Source organism: Herpailurus yagouaroundi, unplaced genomic scaffold, assembly GCF_014898765.1.
Source record: "Herpailurus yagouaroundi ecotype Mexico unplaced genomic scaffold, PumYag 77, whole genome shotgun sequence".
NCBI lineage: Eukaryota > Metazoa > Chordata > Mammalia > Carnivora > Felidae > Herpailurus > Herpailurus yagouaroundi.
In genome coordinates this window covers 40,070,558-40,088,452 of record NW_024412388.1, presented here as the reverse complement: position 1 = coordinate 40,088,452, position 17,895 = coordinate 40,070,558, and the positions used below count along the sequence as shown (strand labels likewise).

Below are 17,895 nucleotides of genomic sequence, written 5' to 3'. Positions count from 1 at the left end.
GAGCACTGGTACCTGCTGGTGAGAGAATGCAGTGTGCTCCTCTAACGGCACATTTCTTTACAATCTGAAATAAAGTTGGTATTTTTCTTCCTAGTGCTTTTTGGCACTGTAAGCCTAAAAGCAAGCCTCAATGTAACTTCACCAGTGAGCATCATCATCATCATCATCACATCACATTCTGACCAGAAGAGTGCTTTAATGTCAATTCTCTCTGAATGACCAATATCTAATTAAGAAGCATCTTTAGGGTGACTTCAACTTCTGAGAAATCATGACCCAATAAAGGCAAGTCTTCCCTGCAAAACAATCAGGAAACTAACAATCCTTTGAACTAACACATTCCAGAGCTACTGATTCAAATAAAGTTAAAACCAAGTCAAAACACCTTAACCTTCCTAAATGATAGCTTTTAACTATTTCTTTAACTTTACACATCCTATGCTGTATTTACACCAGACTACTTATTCCTTAAGCAAGTGCCCATCTCCGTGCCTTTACTTACATTCTTCTTTACACACAGAATTCTCCCTTTCCCTAATTTCTCTGCCTATCCATCTTTCCTGGTTCCACCCAAATGACATTTCTTCCGTGAAGCCTGCCTCCTTCCTGCAACAATGAATGTCTCCTCTTCTGTATATTTTACCTTCTCTGCTGAGACATTCTTCACATTCTGCCTGTCACTGTCCTTACCCACTAGATTAGAATACGTTTTAAATACTATGACAATCCAGAAGGCACCTAGAATGTGATTTATATGCACAGACATGCCATTGTATTTGCTAATTCCACACTGAAAAACTTGATCTAGAAAAGGAATTGCTTCACTTGTTTTTGTTTTTGATTTCCCCTAGAGAAGTAAACTTTGGCTAAGCTGGATGTATTCCTAAATACTTTGGAGCTAAGACTTCTGATATTCTTAAGCATGTATCCTAAGGCAGGCAGCTAAGCTTTATTTTCTATAAAAAGGGGTTAATAACACATGCCCCAACTACATTAAGGAGATCAACCTGACACCATAGAGCAAAAATTATACAATGTTAAGTGAATATAAGAAATGATCTCCCTAGTCACAGATCCATTACAGCAGCACTGTGCTGGGAATAGCTCAAGTTCTAGAAATACAAACTTGCTCCTCTGTTCTTAGAAAATTGACACAACGGTAGTTCGGGAAGAGTGCTGTTATGATTATAGCAACTGCAAGCCCTGTCTCCAAAATACACCAACTAGAGACCTGTTTAAGAGTTTTTATTAAAGCTCCTCTAAGCTAAAAGTCTTTTCTTCTTGCAGATAACCTTAAGCCAGTGGTGTAAAGCAAGAAGGAATTGAGACTCAAGTACTGGCTTAAATAGGGGTCAATTTTTAAATAATACAAACATTTAGCTAGCCAAGAGATCCTAAGAATATCCACCTGCCCCTCCCCTGTCTAGTCACCTGCTCAAATCATTCACCTGATCATCTCTTTTTGGTCCTTCATTAATAGGTGTGAGATTTTTCTAGGCTAAACTGTACAGAAACATCTTCTACCCTTCTCCATATTCAAGCCCCTTTCTTCCACTGGCGTATTTCTGCCCGAACACACACAATGTAAAAATCGACTAAATTCTTCCAGAGAGCTTGCATACCATATATGAGGCTGCTTACAAAATCCTTAGAAGAACTTGGTGAAGCCTTGAAATAGATACACATGGAAAGAGAAAAATTCTATTGTCTGTTTCACAGTAAAGGGTCTTTTTTTATAAAAGCATAAGTCCTGGAAAATAGTGCTTGGGGGATCAGATCAATTTATAATCCTTCCCCTGATTTTAAGGATTAAATTGAAGGAAAGAAAATTACTCCCTTTCACATCCTTCCCATGACCATATAAAGTGGAATCCAAAATCCATGACATTAAAATAGTGTTCTAAAGGTTATGTTTTCAGTTTAAGTCTCAAGCACCTTCAGGTACTACTTGTATTATTTCTTTGTCCTCACTTGTGACAGAAACAGGTCCCAATTTAAAGCAAGTTGTCAATTTTATTAAATGTGCCTGTTTATTCCCCCTTTCAGAGCCTTGGGAAAAAGGCACAAAGTTAGGCTCAGCTTAACACGAGTCCTGACACCACTACCTTTCCCAAGTGTGTGTGACCAACAGTTACATCAAGGTCTTACTCTTTTCTCTTTCTTTCCTACAAATGGGAAGGTAATAAATTGAGGGACAGCATTCTGCTCACATCTCCCACACCTCTTCAGTCAATGCAATCGCTTCTAGAACTGTTTGCACTGCCAAAGCCATCCATCATCCTGCCTCACCAAGCAGGAGAAAGAAAACTGATGGCGAGTTAGAAAAATCTCATTAAGCCACTTTTTGCCTCAACCTCTTCACCACTCCTTGAAAATCAGAACTTCAAAATTCAGTCTTTTGGGGAAACAAAAAGGACAGAAAGAAAAAGGTGATGTGGTGAAGAGGGAAAACATAGCTCCAAAATAAGTTGGTTTGGGCCAAATTCAAATAAGTCACAGGTTATAAGAACATATTTTAGCAGAGATGATATTGCATTAATGAGCTTCACTTTTTTTTTTTGGTTTTTATCAGTTGACTTCTGAATTTCCTAACAGACTCATGAAATAATAATAATAATAAAAAGAACAGCACCAACTAAAATTAATTTTATGTTCACCTTTTTTCTCTTTTAACAACTAAATCCCAAGTTAATTCTAATTCCAAAGGAGGCCGTGAATGTACCTTACAAAACCCTAGGAGAAACTTAATAAAGCCACACAATTCCAGGGAAGAACTGAGGGACTATCTGTGTTTAAAAATTACTGTGCCACCACCTCTGCCCCCTTCCTTGAGTTCTGGGGAGAGGATAGAGACTATGAGGGCATCATTCAATGTCACTTCTCCCCAGGACATCTGGCATGGGCAGACTGAAGGAGACCTAACATCCTCTAAGCACCTTTAATATTCAGGTGTATGACTGATGCCTTCACATACCATTTCTCATTTGATCTTCACAAAAACCCTGTGAGTCAGGCATTATCATCTGCATCTTAAAGATGAGGAAACTGAAGCTCAGAGGCTGAAGGACTTCATCCAAGATCACCCTTTTACTAATAGGGAAAGTCAGGATTCTAATCCAAATCCACCTGACTTTAAAGTCCTTTGCCCTTCCCGGTTTCTTAAGACAAAGGGCAATATTTCCAGATGGTTGCTTGTACAGGCACACCATGAAAGTCCTGTAAATCCACAGGCAGACTTGTGGCTCCGTGGCTTCTGAGCTGGCCCTGCCAATAAAGACATGGACAGTGGTATCTAGTAGAAACAAATCTAATTTTTCTACATGTGTACAAATCGATGTGATATGTATTTAGCCTCATCTGCACACTGGCCCTCTGGGTCCTAATCACAATAACCAGGTTGATTTCAGGATTGGAACCTTTTCTACTACAGAGGCGATTAAAATATAATCAAGCTAGAAAGTTATCCTCCCCCAAAGCCACCTAAAACAGAACAACTCCAAAATAAAACCAATTTACATATTTTAGCCCAAATTAAAATGTAAAAGCTAAGGATTCCCTTTTAATATCCTGAATAATAAATGCACATTTATGTAAAGCTTCCTTTGGGGAATGGTTACTATGAGGACAACTTTCCCAATATTATTCATAAATACCACTTTTGTTTTGGTGTTACAGTAAGAATCTGGACTTGTGGGAATTGTACTGTCTGTACCCAATGCATCAACAGAGATAATTAATATTGAAGACAAGTACAATATCCAGAATTTTAGATGTGTGGTTGGCTGCATTACAAAAAGTACCATAAGAAAGGATGAGTCAAATCTGGTCAAAATCACACATTACAGGGACTTAGTCGTTTACTCCATTTTAAGTGAGCACTCTCCTAATAAAAGTTTCATTAGTAAAGATTGCAAGTTCTCAGGCTTTCCATGACAGACTTTTAAATAGCACTTAGAGCTAAAGTTTATCATTAAAGCTGTATTTACTACTGCTGCATCTTCAAAGGGGGCACTTGAAAAAAAAGTTCAATTCAGCCTATTATTTTTCATGTACAAATTAGAAAGGAAAACTCTGAAGGTTTAGACTGGCAGCTTAGGAAAACATAGGCTACTTCAGAAGCCATTATTGGCACATCCAGAGCACACTGGGGGTCATGGCTGTCTATCTATACATACCCCGCCACACACACACACACACACACACACACACACACACACACACCATGCAGTATTTAGTGTGTGTCACAAAGTTACTCTATGATTTCTGCTCTATGTGCAGACTTACAGTTTGCACAGGTACATGCCAAGAGGGCCACTATCTTCTCAGGTCCTCCCCGGAGGGTGACATGGGGAAAGGTACTCAAAGAGTCATCTCTGTTGGAAGAAAGGCATTCGTATTTCTGTAAAATTAACAGGCTCTAGCCAAGCTCCACAGTAGCTGACAGAGAGACGAGTTCCTCCCAAATACCTAAACTTTACTTTTCCTGAAAGCAAACATCTGCATATATGGAACCTTATAGACAAAAATGTCCAGAAGATCTTTTATTTCTTTTTAAAATTTTTTAACATTTATTTATTTTTGAGAGACAGAGAGAGAGACGGCACAAGCAGGGGAGGAGCAGAGAGAGGGGGAGACAAAGAATCCAAAACAGGCTCCAGGCTCCGAGCTGCCAGCACAGAGCCTGACACGGGGCTCAAAGTCACGGACCGCGAGATCATGACCTGAGCAGAAGTCAGCCACTCAAGCAACTGAGCCACCCAGGCGCCCCCCCCCCCCCACTTTTATATCTATCTTTTGGAGTCACGCCTAGGCTCTTACAAATACAAAAAGAAAAACATTTGTGTACTTGAATGTTCAAACAGATCTCTTCTCATAACTTGACACAAACCTCATTATGTAACATCCAACTTTAAAATCCCTCACCACAACGTTAGCCCCAATCACAGGGACTTAGCCTCTTAGAAGTTTTTTGATCAGTGTCAGAAGAAAAAGAAAACGGTGAAGCTGAATTCCACCTTCCAAAGAAATACACATAGCAAGTCCTCAACAAACACATCTTCATCCAACAACAAATGATAGCTAACCTCTACTATGAACACAGTTGGGAAAACAACTTCAAGGGCCAGTTGCTACAAGACAGTAGATGACAGCAGGTAACTGATTCATACAACAAGCAGGAGTGGATTCAATGCCACAAAGTGCAGAGAGGGGGAAACCTCCACCCTGTAGTGTGTTTTTCAGAATTCGCCATCTTGGCTAGGATGGTTTCTCTGCTTCCTCGTATCCTGAAAATAGAACTAAACTTCTTATAGAAAAAATGTTTATGAATAACATTTTATAGCTTTAACATGAACAATTTAAAAATTAATCTCGAGTTTAAATATTATTTTTCAAACCAGAGTCCAAGGTAAGTTTTTTAAGAGATACCTATGACTTGTAATCTTTTTCCATTAAAAAAAATCACATATGCTAGTTTTGCATTTTACTTTTTTTGGTTAAAAATAAGGCTTTCCAAAAACAAAACAAAACAAAACAAAAAACAAAACCCAAGCACAACAATTACATTGACCTTATTTCTTCAACATTTTCACTGCTTCCTCAACAAAAATTATTTAAAGATTCCTTTATGGTGTTCAGCATTTCATGATCCTTATACAGAAAGATCCATATTGAGAGGAAAATATCTCTGGTATTAAATACAATGAGGAACTGAATAACAATCTTCCCCAAAGCAAAATGGTCAGTCCTAAAATGGTCAAGTAAAAGGCAAAAGCTTGGCGGTGGAGCGTGGGGAGAGAGAGAAAAGAGGTAGAGAGAGTGACAGGGTTTAGGGGAGCCACCAGCAAATTAGGACTCTAACACTGCATAATTTATTTCTTAATGAATGTACAAGGAACAGCATAAATATTACCATTAAGCGGAGTGAACAGCCAAAGCAAGCTAGGTGGTTGATTGCTTTCTTATTTTTTATTCTTTTGTAACAATTCCATTTCCAAAGTGCTTGATTCCTAACACTGATGCTCCATAGCTATTGTGAGCACACTGCCTGAATACTTAATGAAGTAAACAACAAACAAAATGGCTCATCTTTGGTGCCCCTAGCTAGCATCCCAAGCTGGATATAATTAAAGGTGTGAACAAGCAAGCAAGGAAGTAATGAACCTGCAAAGTCAAGGTTCTGAGAAATTATCGGGCATCCCGCACTGCACCAGTTCAAATTTATCACTCATTATCTCTTATATCGGCAAGTGCGGATCCACATGTTGGTACCTCTCTCCACTCTTGTCCTCCGGCCTTTTTTTTTCCTTTCCATTTTTAGATGAGTAATTTATGACAATTACTGCTTGTGACAATTCCCACCCACCCCCAGTCACCTTTCTTTTTACCTTTAAAAAGCCACTGACCTATAATGGCCCTCTATCTTTAAAATACACTGAGATTTTAAAAATAAAAGGATGTTTCTAAAGCACACACATACACACACAAACTCACAAAACAATGCACAAACTGCTAACACAGCCACCCTACCTCCTACTTGTTTTTACCAATGGTTAAAGATTAGGTTCAAATGTTCCCAAAGAAAAAACAACTCTCCTTCCACAAACATATACATTTTAATTTGAACCCAACCCCTTGATTGAAAGAGCAGCTTCTAGGTCACAAACGCTGTTAGGGATTTGCACATTTATAGTTTCTCAAGTGGCAACTAAAGACAGGTGTTTGGTTACGAATGGAAGTCTGCAGGGTCCGGATATATCTTTTTTGATTGAGTTTTATATTTCTTCTAATAAGAAAACTCTTGGAGTCTGTGAGGAGGAGAAGCCACTTCCTATGGGAAGCCAGCCCAGTTTGGTTTTCTTTCCATTTTTAGATGCACATATACTTGCAAGTATGTATACACATTTGGTAATACCAAATAAGGAAAACCTAAGACAGGTGCAGGATTCCAGAAACACACACACATGCTTACACAGATACACACACACACACACACATACACACATAGAGTCTCCCTCTGTCACATACACATAATTTCCACATATCTATCAAACGCATGGAAGAACGAACAGTGGGCAATAAAAGGTTGACTTCACTTTCAAAAGGAGAATTGGCCAATTCTGTGCAACATGGTCCATCTACTGGAAGATGGTAAGATAAAAGCTTGAGAATGTTTATGTCCCTTCATATCCCCCAAATTCCCAATGACATTGGGAAAAAATACTGCATTGCAGCATTTGCCAGCGCACACTCATGTGTCTAGCATCCGCTGGCCAGCTCACCAACAAATGTACATATTAAGTGTCCAGACATATAAATTAAGTGCCTGGTGGCCACAGATCATTGGAACTGATGAAGAAATTTGTCAAGGCCAAAGTACTTCTGTTCACATACAATGACCTCTATCAAGACCGCCATTCCTTATTTGTGGTACACACAATTTGTTTGTTTTCTTTTTTCTTTTTTAAATTAAAATAAGGCATTAAGATGCCAAGGGCTAATTGAAGCAGCGTATATCCTCATGGAAGGAATAGTATTTGGTCTACATATAGGAAAAGATTCCACCCACAATAAGGAAATAAGTGCAAAGGGAAGAAATCAAACCAAAGAAAGGACTTGCCCTGACGGAAACCCTTTCATTGTTCATGGTAATTCTTGAGAAAAACACCTTGATTTACCCACAAATTCTTCTAGAGACCCTGAATACACACACAAAGCACTATTCAGGCAATGATTTCTAGATTTGAAATGTCAAATAGATTATCCCCAACAGAAATGCTAAGTTTAGAATACCTGAAGTCTATCACGTCTCAGACCCTTTTTCAAGACTGAGTTAAGAACTAAAATGCAAACACGTAGCTCATTTTCTTTCTCTTTCTTTAAAACAAATATTCGATCGTTATTAGCTCATAACAATCTGGCCTTCCCCTCACAACAAAATCCTTGAGTGTTCAAAGGACCAAGGAAGAGCTATCGGGAGAGAAAAAAGTTTGAAGGCTTTGGAAAACTATCAAACAGAAGCAAGCTCATCTATATCTGGCCAGGAGGACGACTTGAATGAATGGCAGTTAGAAATGAGCGGAACTGAGATTACAAAAATGAGTGCTCAAGTTGTCTGTTAGGCTTTTTTTCTGAGATATTAAAATTATCTTATAAGTCAATGATTCTCAAAGCAGTTTCTCAGCTACTTCCCTATCTATGTTCATTCTATCCTTTTAAAAATTTGAATATTAAACGATTTAGCCAATATGTTACAATGAGGTATACAGAAATTCTGACCATTAAGCCTGGGATGTAGTCAGGTATTTTTTGCAGAAATATATCCGATCAGATTTTCATTTCTCAATAAATGCACTCTTAGCCTAGTGCTTCCATAAAGGCACACCTCCTCGTGCAGGTAGTAGGCATTAATGTTTTTAAGACAAAGAAGCAAGAAAGGTCAGCAGTGGAACCACGTGTCTTTTTTTACAACCCAAGACAAAGTGCTAGTTCTATGGAAATGGTTTTGCCCTAAGGAAAATATGCTAGAAATTCCTCAGAAAAAAATATGTTAGAGATAATAAAAAAAAACTATTCTAATTTTTAAGAGAGACATATGCTCAAGACAGAGAGCAAAGGTTCAAGTATATGACATATGACAAAAATAAGTTTATTTATTTTTACTTCAAGAGTCAAAACAAATAAAAAAAAATCCCCCAATAAGAAGACAAAACAAAAAGAAGCTTCTTGCAAGGTAAAAAGAAAGGGGGGGGGGGGGGGGGTGAGTGCAGAGATTTGCAATGGAGAGAGTAAAAATTAAGAGCACTTTCAGTAAAGCCAATTACATTTCCGAACCTTTTAACGTATTTCAGTATTTTTTAATCTCTCATTTTGGGCTTAATATTAGCTACCTGATCGTGTATCTAATTTGGAAGAAACCAGAACAGATCATGGTTTTTATGCAACCTCCTGTTTGCCTAAGCACTATACCTTTCAGTCCTTCTGGTACCCACCATCATGAGAAAAAGAGACTACTAGTAAAGCACACTCAGAGGAAAAGGGAGAGATGCCTGTCACCCAGGGCACGCACGGGTCCTAGACGTTCAGAGACTCTAAAAAAAAAATCAGCTTTTCGCTCAGTTTATGCCAAGACTAGACCCAGGACCAAATGCACTGCAGTGGTTGCAAGGGTACACCTGATGGACCTTGTGGTTGGAGGTATGGAGAGGTAAACGAAGCAAGAGGCTAGAATGCAGCTTTTCATTGATTATTTTTAAAAGTAATTTCTACTCGGGATATAAAATGAAAGATACAATGAACTCCCTGGAATTGTAGTATCAACATCTGATTTAGTAAAAACACCAATATCAGCTAGCACAAAATCATTGCTTTAGGGTAAATCTATACTACCTATATTTCTCCAATGGATATTTGCTGGAAATTTCTAAGAAATCATTTGCAGAACCTATCAGCTGTGGGAGTTCACTATTATGCTTCCGTCAACTTCATTCAATATAATTTACATTTTTTTCAAATGGCCTCACAGGATTCCTTGCGATTTTTCGCACGTACAATTTCACAGCAGGGGAAAGGGGTAAAGAGAGAGAGAGGAAAAAAAAAAAGCAAGATTCCCTTCCCTCCCTTCCCCCCTCTTCTTCTTCTTCTCTCTCCCTCTCTATTTTTTAAACCAAAAAAAAAAAAAAAAAAAAAAAAAAACAGGAGAGACAGAACAGATGCTTAAAAATAGATTTCTAAAAATCACTGTAAACCAGAGTTAGAAATGTAATTAACACCTATTTATAAAGAATAATTAAAGTTGGGCCGGCCACAAAGAACAGCAAAGATAATCGAGGTCCTGTCCTCCCCCCCTTTTTTACACTGTTTGCAGTGTGTTCTCATGATAGCCACCTGCTCCCTACTCGGCTTTTCCTCTGTTCGTTTCCCCGGCAACCTTTCATTGGGTTTTCCTCCCAGCTATCGCTTTCAGTTGGGCTGCTCGGTCTAATCTTATTTGTTTTACACCCATCAAAACAAGCAGCCAGACAAAGGCAATCCTCTAAGAATGGGAAAAAGACCACAGCTTTGTTATAACATCTATGCAGAGCGAAAAGTCCTCCCCAGGCTTTTCTAGCAAAAAATAAGTGAGATAGATATGAATTTACAGCCTCCCCACATACCCGGCTTTGAAACCCTGTGAAAGCTATTGCTGGTGAAATTCAAAGTCAAAGTGGGCACTCGTGGCATTTGATTGTGCCATTTTGTGCCATATCTTCAGGGTCAACATCAGGCGACAGGAGCGGCACTCAAGGAGTTTCCCTGCTTCTTTTTTTCCCGAAAAAGATGATGCTAAAAATAGATTTACTACTTTGGCAGAATGGTTTTCCACTTCCCTTTCCACATCCAAAAGTCCTGCTTCACAATTGCATCTGCTGGTACTGAACCTCACCTCCTCCACCCCTCGTACCCAGCCTTCCCCATCACTCCTAGCAGGAGACTGAAAAAGAAATGTGCCTTTAACTTTAACAGTCATGTAATTCTGTTGAAAGCTCACAGAGGCGGTGGACACGCCAGCCAACAGCTACGGTGACATTGTGATTGTCAAAAAAGACACCAGCCTCGCTTGGCTAAATGTGTGTTCGATGGAAGAGGCAGTGTGTGTGCCTTGTGTGCATGCAGTGCCATTACACTTGGAGATGGATGCTGGGTTTCAGAAAAGAGAAATACTAATAAACACACACACAGACACACACACGATCTGCACAGTGATTTACGATGCACAGTCCATCATCCTTACACACACACACACACACACACACACACACACACACACACACGGCTGGAATCTCCAAGCTGCCTTCCTCTGAATTTTCACTTACCATCTTCAAGCCATTCCACTCCATCTGTGATCAGAAGAAGATGGACCCTCACACAGTGTGTCAAAAGCGGAAAGGAACGTTATGTAAAAGCTGACATTCCTTCTTACAGAGCTGCTGCCCAGAGAAGGAAGCAACAACTCAACACGCCAGGCACCGCTACACATACAAGCCGCCTCCTCTTTTTTATGAGGTCATGACAGGAAACTCTTTGAAATACAAGATGCAGCATTTACTGAAGCCCAAATAAATCACTCTCTTTGCCGTTTTGACTGCGCAGTCCCCCGAAACACAACTGCCCATCTCAACGTTCAGTATCCAGGAACTGCCTCTCGAGCTTTAAATTTCCAGCACGGAAATGGAGATTCCTAACCCCGCTACATCCCCTCCAGCCCCACAAAACCCAGGCACATAGACAAATCCCCTCTCCCTCACAAAAAAACACAGAACAAAACCCCCTTTTTTTTTTTGCCAATATGGTCTCATGTAATATAATCTCTTTCAAAAAATCAGCAATTATTTCGGCCCACCTCCCCTCTACATCACCCCCCTCCTTTATGTTGAAGGGAAAATTGACAATGACCTGTTAAAAATGACAATCTATTTCCCCACTGCTTTTCAATAAAAGGACCTACCGGCACTCTCTACACAAAAGAGATAGTAAATGTAGGAACCAAACAGCAGCAGAGAACTAAACTCTTGTGCAAGCATAAGACTGGTCAAGGTGTAGATGTTTTTCTTCCCTCCAGCAACACAAACAACAGATTATAAATCTAGTCATACCTACCATAACCATTCTTATTGGCAAATATTGGGTCTCGCAGAGCTTCGACTCTTCTCTTAAAATTTGCAAAGGTTTCAGAATGTATTTTTTAAATGACTACTATTGTTATATATATTTAAAGATCCACAAAACACAGTGTGGATGATTGTAAAGTAAATCAATTATTTGGGGGGAGGGGATGGGGGGAGAGAAAGAAAAAAAAAAAAGAAAGAAAAGGAGCAGTGAGCTGAAACCCCCGATTCTAGGATGTAGATAAGAACAACTGAACAGAGCCTTGCTGAAATTGGCTCGAAGCTTCCCCTTTTTACATCCATTTATGGGACCATCTGTCAGCCGAAGCCAGGATCTGATTGGCTGGGGAAAGGAAGGGAGGCGTTGCAACATCAGGTGCTATTTAAATTAGCTACTGCCAGATTGACGATGTTAATGATTTGGTGACCTCTACAACAACAGAGACCAGATTTCTGAACTGCTTCTTGTGTCTGGTAATTAAGGCCAGGCAGAAGCAACAACAGCCATACTTGTATTTTTACCTTTTCTCTCCTCCCAGCTCAAAAGTACTGTAACAACTGCAGGTCACCCGCCGCTTGCAAACCTTAATAGTGGGAGTGTCCTCCCTTTCCCCTGTCCTGAGGGCTGCACCATCAAACCCCTTTGACAGAGGGCTTTTCCAGTATGGAATATTTTCAACCACCTTATCTTTCTGGACAGTTGCTTTCTAGCGAAATGCATATTTAATGATCTGCCTCTAGGCTTAAAGATACAACAAAAGCACTTTAATGTGCTAATACATCCACATTTTAACTTTATTATTTCCTAATATTGCTGATTTTCAGTAAGTAATGCTCCTTGTGCAGCTAACATGGCCAGGGTTTCAAGAGAAGGCAAGTTTGAGACTGCTTGTTCTGTGAACTGGGTTCATACAAGTTTGCTTCAGAAAACTACTTCCTAATAAAAAAAAGAAAAAAGCTGGGGGGGGGGGAGGGGAAAAGCTGTCAGCCTCTACCTTTCTGCCTTCTGTCTGAGCTTTTCAAAACAGAGAATGATGAATGATTTATTTAAATGAATATATTTCTCAACTTGGATAGAGGCATGATCTGAATTTTTAAAAATCCACTAAAACACATCTTCTCTGCTTTCACTACTGCTATAGAGAATGGTAAAACATGCTTTTGACAACAGCATCATTTCATAACCGGTGCAGAGGGCTCATCTTGCTTAACTGAACACGTGATTTTGCTTCTCTCCTTCAAAAGATGTCTTTTATCTTTGGCCCCTTGAAAGACTTGCAAAGAGCTATTTAGCAAGTGTGTGGTGATGTATACAGTTTGTCTGCCCATGTTACACATGTCATAACCTCTGCGACACCAGTCTTCCAATAGGATAGTAATTTGTTCTGGTTTGGGTTTTAAAGTGGCTTACCTGAAGAGTTTCTGCTTTACTTCTATCCAAAAGGCTAAATTACTGCTATTTATTTAATTCACAATTTAGTCAATTTGTTCCTCAATGAATACACAGAGGTAACAAGTATTACTAAGGAAATAATTCAACATTATTTTAAATCTTTGGCTGTAGTTGACAGCAAGACGGGACTGGGCAGAATAGAAATAGAGGCCGAAAATCATGCTACACTCTGGGCTTCAAAGTCCAAGAAAAGACGGGCCCATGAAAAATTGTTAGAAAAGAAAATGACCTTTATATTAAAAAAAATTAAAACTGTTTTTTCCCAGCTACTATTTCATGAACACACACACACACACAAATGTACATATTCACACTTTTAAAAATACAGATACATCACAAAACGGTATGTGCTGGGTACACTCTATGATACATTCAGCTGTTCGAAATAAAAATACATGAAAGAGAAAAGTAGAAATGTTAAAATGGTAACAATAGTTATGGTGAAACAATACTGGTCTAAGTAAACTTTTAAAATAATTTCTCCAGCAAATATACAGAGTCCTACAAGTCACAACAGTACTATAGTATCTGTTGAACTGTGTTCTAGGGACGAATTCATAGGTTAAGTGTTCTAAAGAGCTCAGCATACAGACACAGGGAAGGTACAGGTGCCCCAAATCAACAACAGAAACTCTGAATGAATCCTATCAATATCAAAATATTGTGAAAAGAAAACCATGAACACAATGCTGAAAAACACAAATGAAAACAGCTCCGCTCCAGAACAAAATCTTTACTTTGTATCTCTCTGGAGGTTATAAGAGTCAGAATGTCTTAAAAGCATTCTCTCCCTTCCTTACTAATCTCAGCACACTTAGGTATCAATCAACAGTAGGTATATCAAAAGATGTTCTGGCCACTTTTCTGAAACAGGAACTGTATATTACAATATAAATAATTAGCTGGTTGTGCTAGGCTAAAAAAATCCATGCACTTTGTATATTGATTACTTCTCCAAAAAACCTCCACTCTAAAGTCTTTCAACGGAATCCTCAAACAAATGCACAAATGTCCTCAGAGGCCTTTTCTCTAAAGACAAAGGCAGAATCCTATTGTTGGGAAAAGTCAACCTTATTATTGCATTTCCAATAGTACCATTCATCTTTCAGAGTGAGGGGCTGACCGCTCCATCAGTGGTGTGACATTTGTAAAGCAACAGATTCTCAATATATTATCTCAAGAATCAGGCAGGCGAGTCTCCCAGTCATGCATGATTTTTTTTTCTGCCACAATCCTCCACCACCACAGAAAGAAACTTGTCTCACTCAGGCAGCTAAGGCAACCTAAAAATGATATCCCAGAGCTGTGGGGCTGCCAGTGCCGCTGTATCCCTCTTACCATAAATGAGCAGTTTCTTGACTCATTAATAACAATTTCCCTTAAAAGAAGTAATCTCATATCAGTCAGCCCCTTGCCACCATGCACACATCCCAAAGGTTGCAGATATGTCAGCATCAGTCGCCGGCAGCCAGCTTTCCCACACAGAGTCCAGATGGACTGTACCAGAAGCCAATTCAGCGTTAATAACTACCTACTCCGCGCAGTGGAGAAGCCTTACGTGGCACAATGGGCTAGGAAACAGCAGCCGGCTGAAACTGCAAATAAAAAAGACAAACCAAATTCTCCAAAAGCACCAAAAGGAAGGAACAGAAAGGGAAGCGTGAATTGTATTCCTTGACTTCCATGAGAAGAAAAAAGAAAGAGAAAAAGAAAAAAGAGGAAAAAAAAAAAAGAAAAAAGAATCCTTCATAAACATAGGGGGAAAAAAATCAGGGGGGGGGGGGGAGGGAAACAGATGCTGCCCAGAAAAAAAGTGACAAAATATTACCTCATTATTTAACAAAGCAGCATTAAGCGTCCTGCTGATTTCAAACATCTTGCCACAGATTTTGTTTTAAGAGAAACAGATAGAATCCTTTGCAAAGCACTCCGTCTGCAAAGGGTTCTTCAATTTTCTTGCGCGCCACGGAACAGTCAATATATTATTTCCCTAGAGTTCGCACATTAAAACCTCTAGTCAGTGAGCTGAATTTTCCCCTTATCTCACACACAGTAGACTCCTGTTATATGTACTGCTCTCTTTGCAAGAGCAGCCTGCCCCAAACATGGCTGGTGTTTAAACTACTCTTTAAAGTAACAGTTCACTATATAACCACCAGGTGGGTAGAGTGCACAGATTCAAATGAACCATCTTAAAGGATCGTGGTGTTCCCCCCCACCCCTGCCCCCGCCTTTTAGGTGTACAGTGTGACATGATAGGCATCGTGTCTTGTATCTCTCTGTATCTTGTCAAAATAAACAAATAAAATTCCTTCTCCTGACTTATAGGGAGGAAACAAAACACCATCACCAATTCTAATAAGAATTGTGAAGAATGAAACACAAACATGCTTTGTTTCATTCAGCAAAGGATGAACAAGGAAAATGCAATCAACACAGAGCAGGGCCGTGGGGGAGGGACCAAAAACTCCCTGGAAATATTTTCCTTTAGCAAAAAGAGAAGAATATTGACTCACGTGATAAAAACCCATCAAAAGTGAGCATATGGATGAATCACATACAAGATGGAGGAAAGAGTTTAAGGGTTGTACAACTTTTCTTCTGAGTAAAGCATGAGGTTATTTGATAGGGTCTTTTATGATAGGAAATAACCAAAAGCTTAAACATAAAGACACTGGAAAAAAAAACAGAAAGAAAATCTTAAGCATCTCTTTTAAAAATACAATTATACCAATAGCTATAAATGACCACAAGAGCAAATGAATCATATCTCTCCTCAGTCCTATTCTTTTTCCCTAAGATCCACCTCAACGTGGAACATTTCTGTCCTGTGTTATTTTGGATGTGTAGCTAACTTGGTATCTCCTTTGTACAATTCTATTCCAATTAATTTGCTCCTCTGCCAGGAATAAATAGAATGTCCCAAGCTGAAAGCCCCAAGTGATGGAGGGTGGATGTTCAAAGATAAAGAATCACCTGGACATAAATAAATCTCATCCCTTATATTGTTATATGGCCTGATTTAAAGGAGGATATTATTAAAGATCATGCATGCACTATTTTACGTTCTCTCGTATCTAAAAGAGAAACCAACACACACAGATACCTGGAATTTTGTTTTCTTGGCTGGACAAAATTAATGCCCTAGAATTTACACATCCTCTTGCAAACACAAATGTCGATACTAGTATTTTTCCAGCCCATCCAGGCAATATTTAGCCACATACAATAATGACTGTCTCCTTCATGTTTAAGTCTAGGCTGCCTTGCTTAATACCATTTAACCTCCTCGCATATATTAAGTTTCAAGTGACAATTTTTAACTGGGGAATGAGAAGGAGTTGCTCTCATCAAATTCTGGTTGTATGAAATAAGCTAATTTGTACACTCACCATATGTCTTAAACACTAATTAAAAAATGTCACTTTCTTCAAACATTAAAATGTAATCAGCCTAGTAAATAAAATATTCCCGAGTTTTCTTGCCTTGGTGATAATTTAAAGAGTGTTTATCTCAAGGTAACCTCTCTATTTTGATTACCAGGAAAGGCTTTTGATTTGAAAAAAGAAAAAGGGAGATATTGGGGGCTTGGGGAGTGAGAAGAGTAAACCACAACTGTACGTAGTTACACAAAGGAAAATAAGATGAAGCAGGGTTTTAAGGACCATAGTCTTGTTACCCTAAGGCAAATCCAGCCAATCAATACCACCCATTGACGGTCTACCATCTGCCATGCTACCCAGCGATGTGGCTAAACAGACCTGTTCCATATGACCGTAGCCGGCTCATTTGCAGTCGATTAGGGCAGTTCCAGAGCATTCACGTGCAATAGCACAAAACTCCAAGTCTGACTGAGCCTCTCTCTTCACACCAGTCCCTCCCAGCACAGCTGCAGACTTTTTTCCTCCTGTTCTGGGTATCTGGATTATCTCTTCTTGCACCTCAATTGAATTAGCAAAATAGGGTGGGAAGGTATAACAAACAGACACACACACACACACACACACACACACACACACACAAACATAATTGCTGGCCCTTCTTCACTGTCATGCAGAAATCAGGAATTCCACGTGCTCTGTCCTAATATGATTATGGCACACGATTTAAATAGCATCATCAGTGACTATGACCTGACATTTTCCTGTAGTGCTTGCTATTTCTTGTTATCTTCTCCCTCTTCCCTTGAAAAATAGACCCAAAACTGTTGGCATTTCTTCCTTTAGAGAAAATACAATCAGTATGCCCAGACAACGGTATACTCTATTTAAGGGCTTTGGATAAAATTTAAAGCCTAATTTTCCTTTGATGAATTGTGGCACTGGTTTTGTCTTTCTTTTTCCTGTTAAACACATTAAATCAAGTTTTATAGGAAAATGGAAACATACCATAGAGGCAAGAAAAATGCACCAGACTGACATGGAGTCTTGGAATTCACTGTCGATGTTCTCTTAGAGATATATGACCTGACCGTATGATGCTTTTCTCTTTCCTAAGTAGTTTTGTCTACTATGGATTGCAGGAAAGAGCTACAAGAATGCCACTGTGTAGGAAAATGTGACAAATGGATGTCTAGTCCACTTAAATTGCCTAGAGTTCACCTGTGCAGGTAAACCAACCTCTGGGTTGATTCACACTTGATCTTCCCATTTTCTTTCCATTCCTATGCCTTATGCTAGAAAAGCAGCTGAAAGCAGAAGATTTCTTTTCAGAATTAAGGTACGCTTTTTCAAAAGTGTCTTTGACCATTCCCTTAAAGCACTAGGATGTCTTTCTGGGAAAGAAAATTTAAAGGAC

General features: G+C 39.2%; 1 protein-coding gene across 7 annotated transcripts in view; it reads right to left on the bottom strand.

Moving 5' to 3' along the window:
• ELAVL4 (ELAV like RNA binding protein 4) overlaps positions 1–17,895 on the bottom strand; it is a 147,531-nt gene that overhangs the window by 78,581 nt on the left and 51,055 nt on the right. For 2 of the 7 annotated variants that reach the window (XM_040470179.1, XM_040470185.1), the window contains exon 1: positions 14,437–14,460. The exons of 1 other annotated variant lie outside the window; for it this stretch is intronic. In XM_040470179.1, the coding sequence (XP_040326113.1) occupies positions 14,437–14,439 (3 nt within the window). In that variant the 5' untranslated portion in view covers positions 14,440–14,460. Of the gene's footprint in view, positions 1–10,853; positions 11,150–11,637; positions 11,936–14,436; positions 14,554–14,926; positions 15,046–17,895 lie in introns of those variants that run through there. 4 more of the 7 variants (XM_040470181.1, XM_040470178.1, XM_040470184.1 and 1 more) reach the window with 4 other exon arrangements.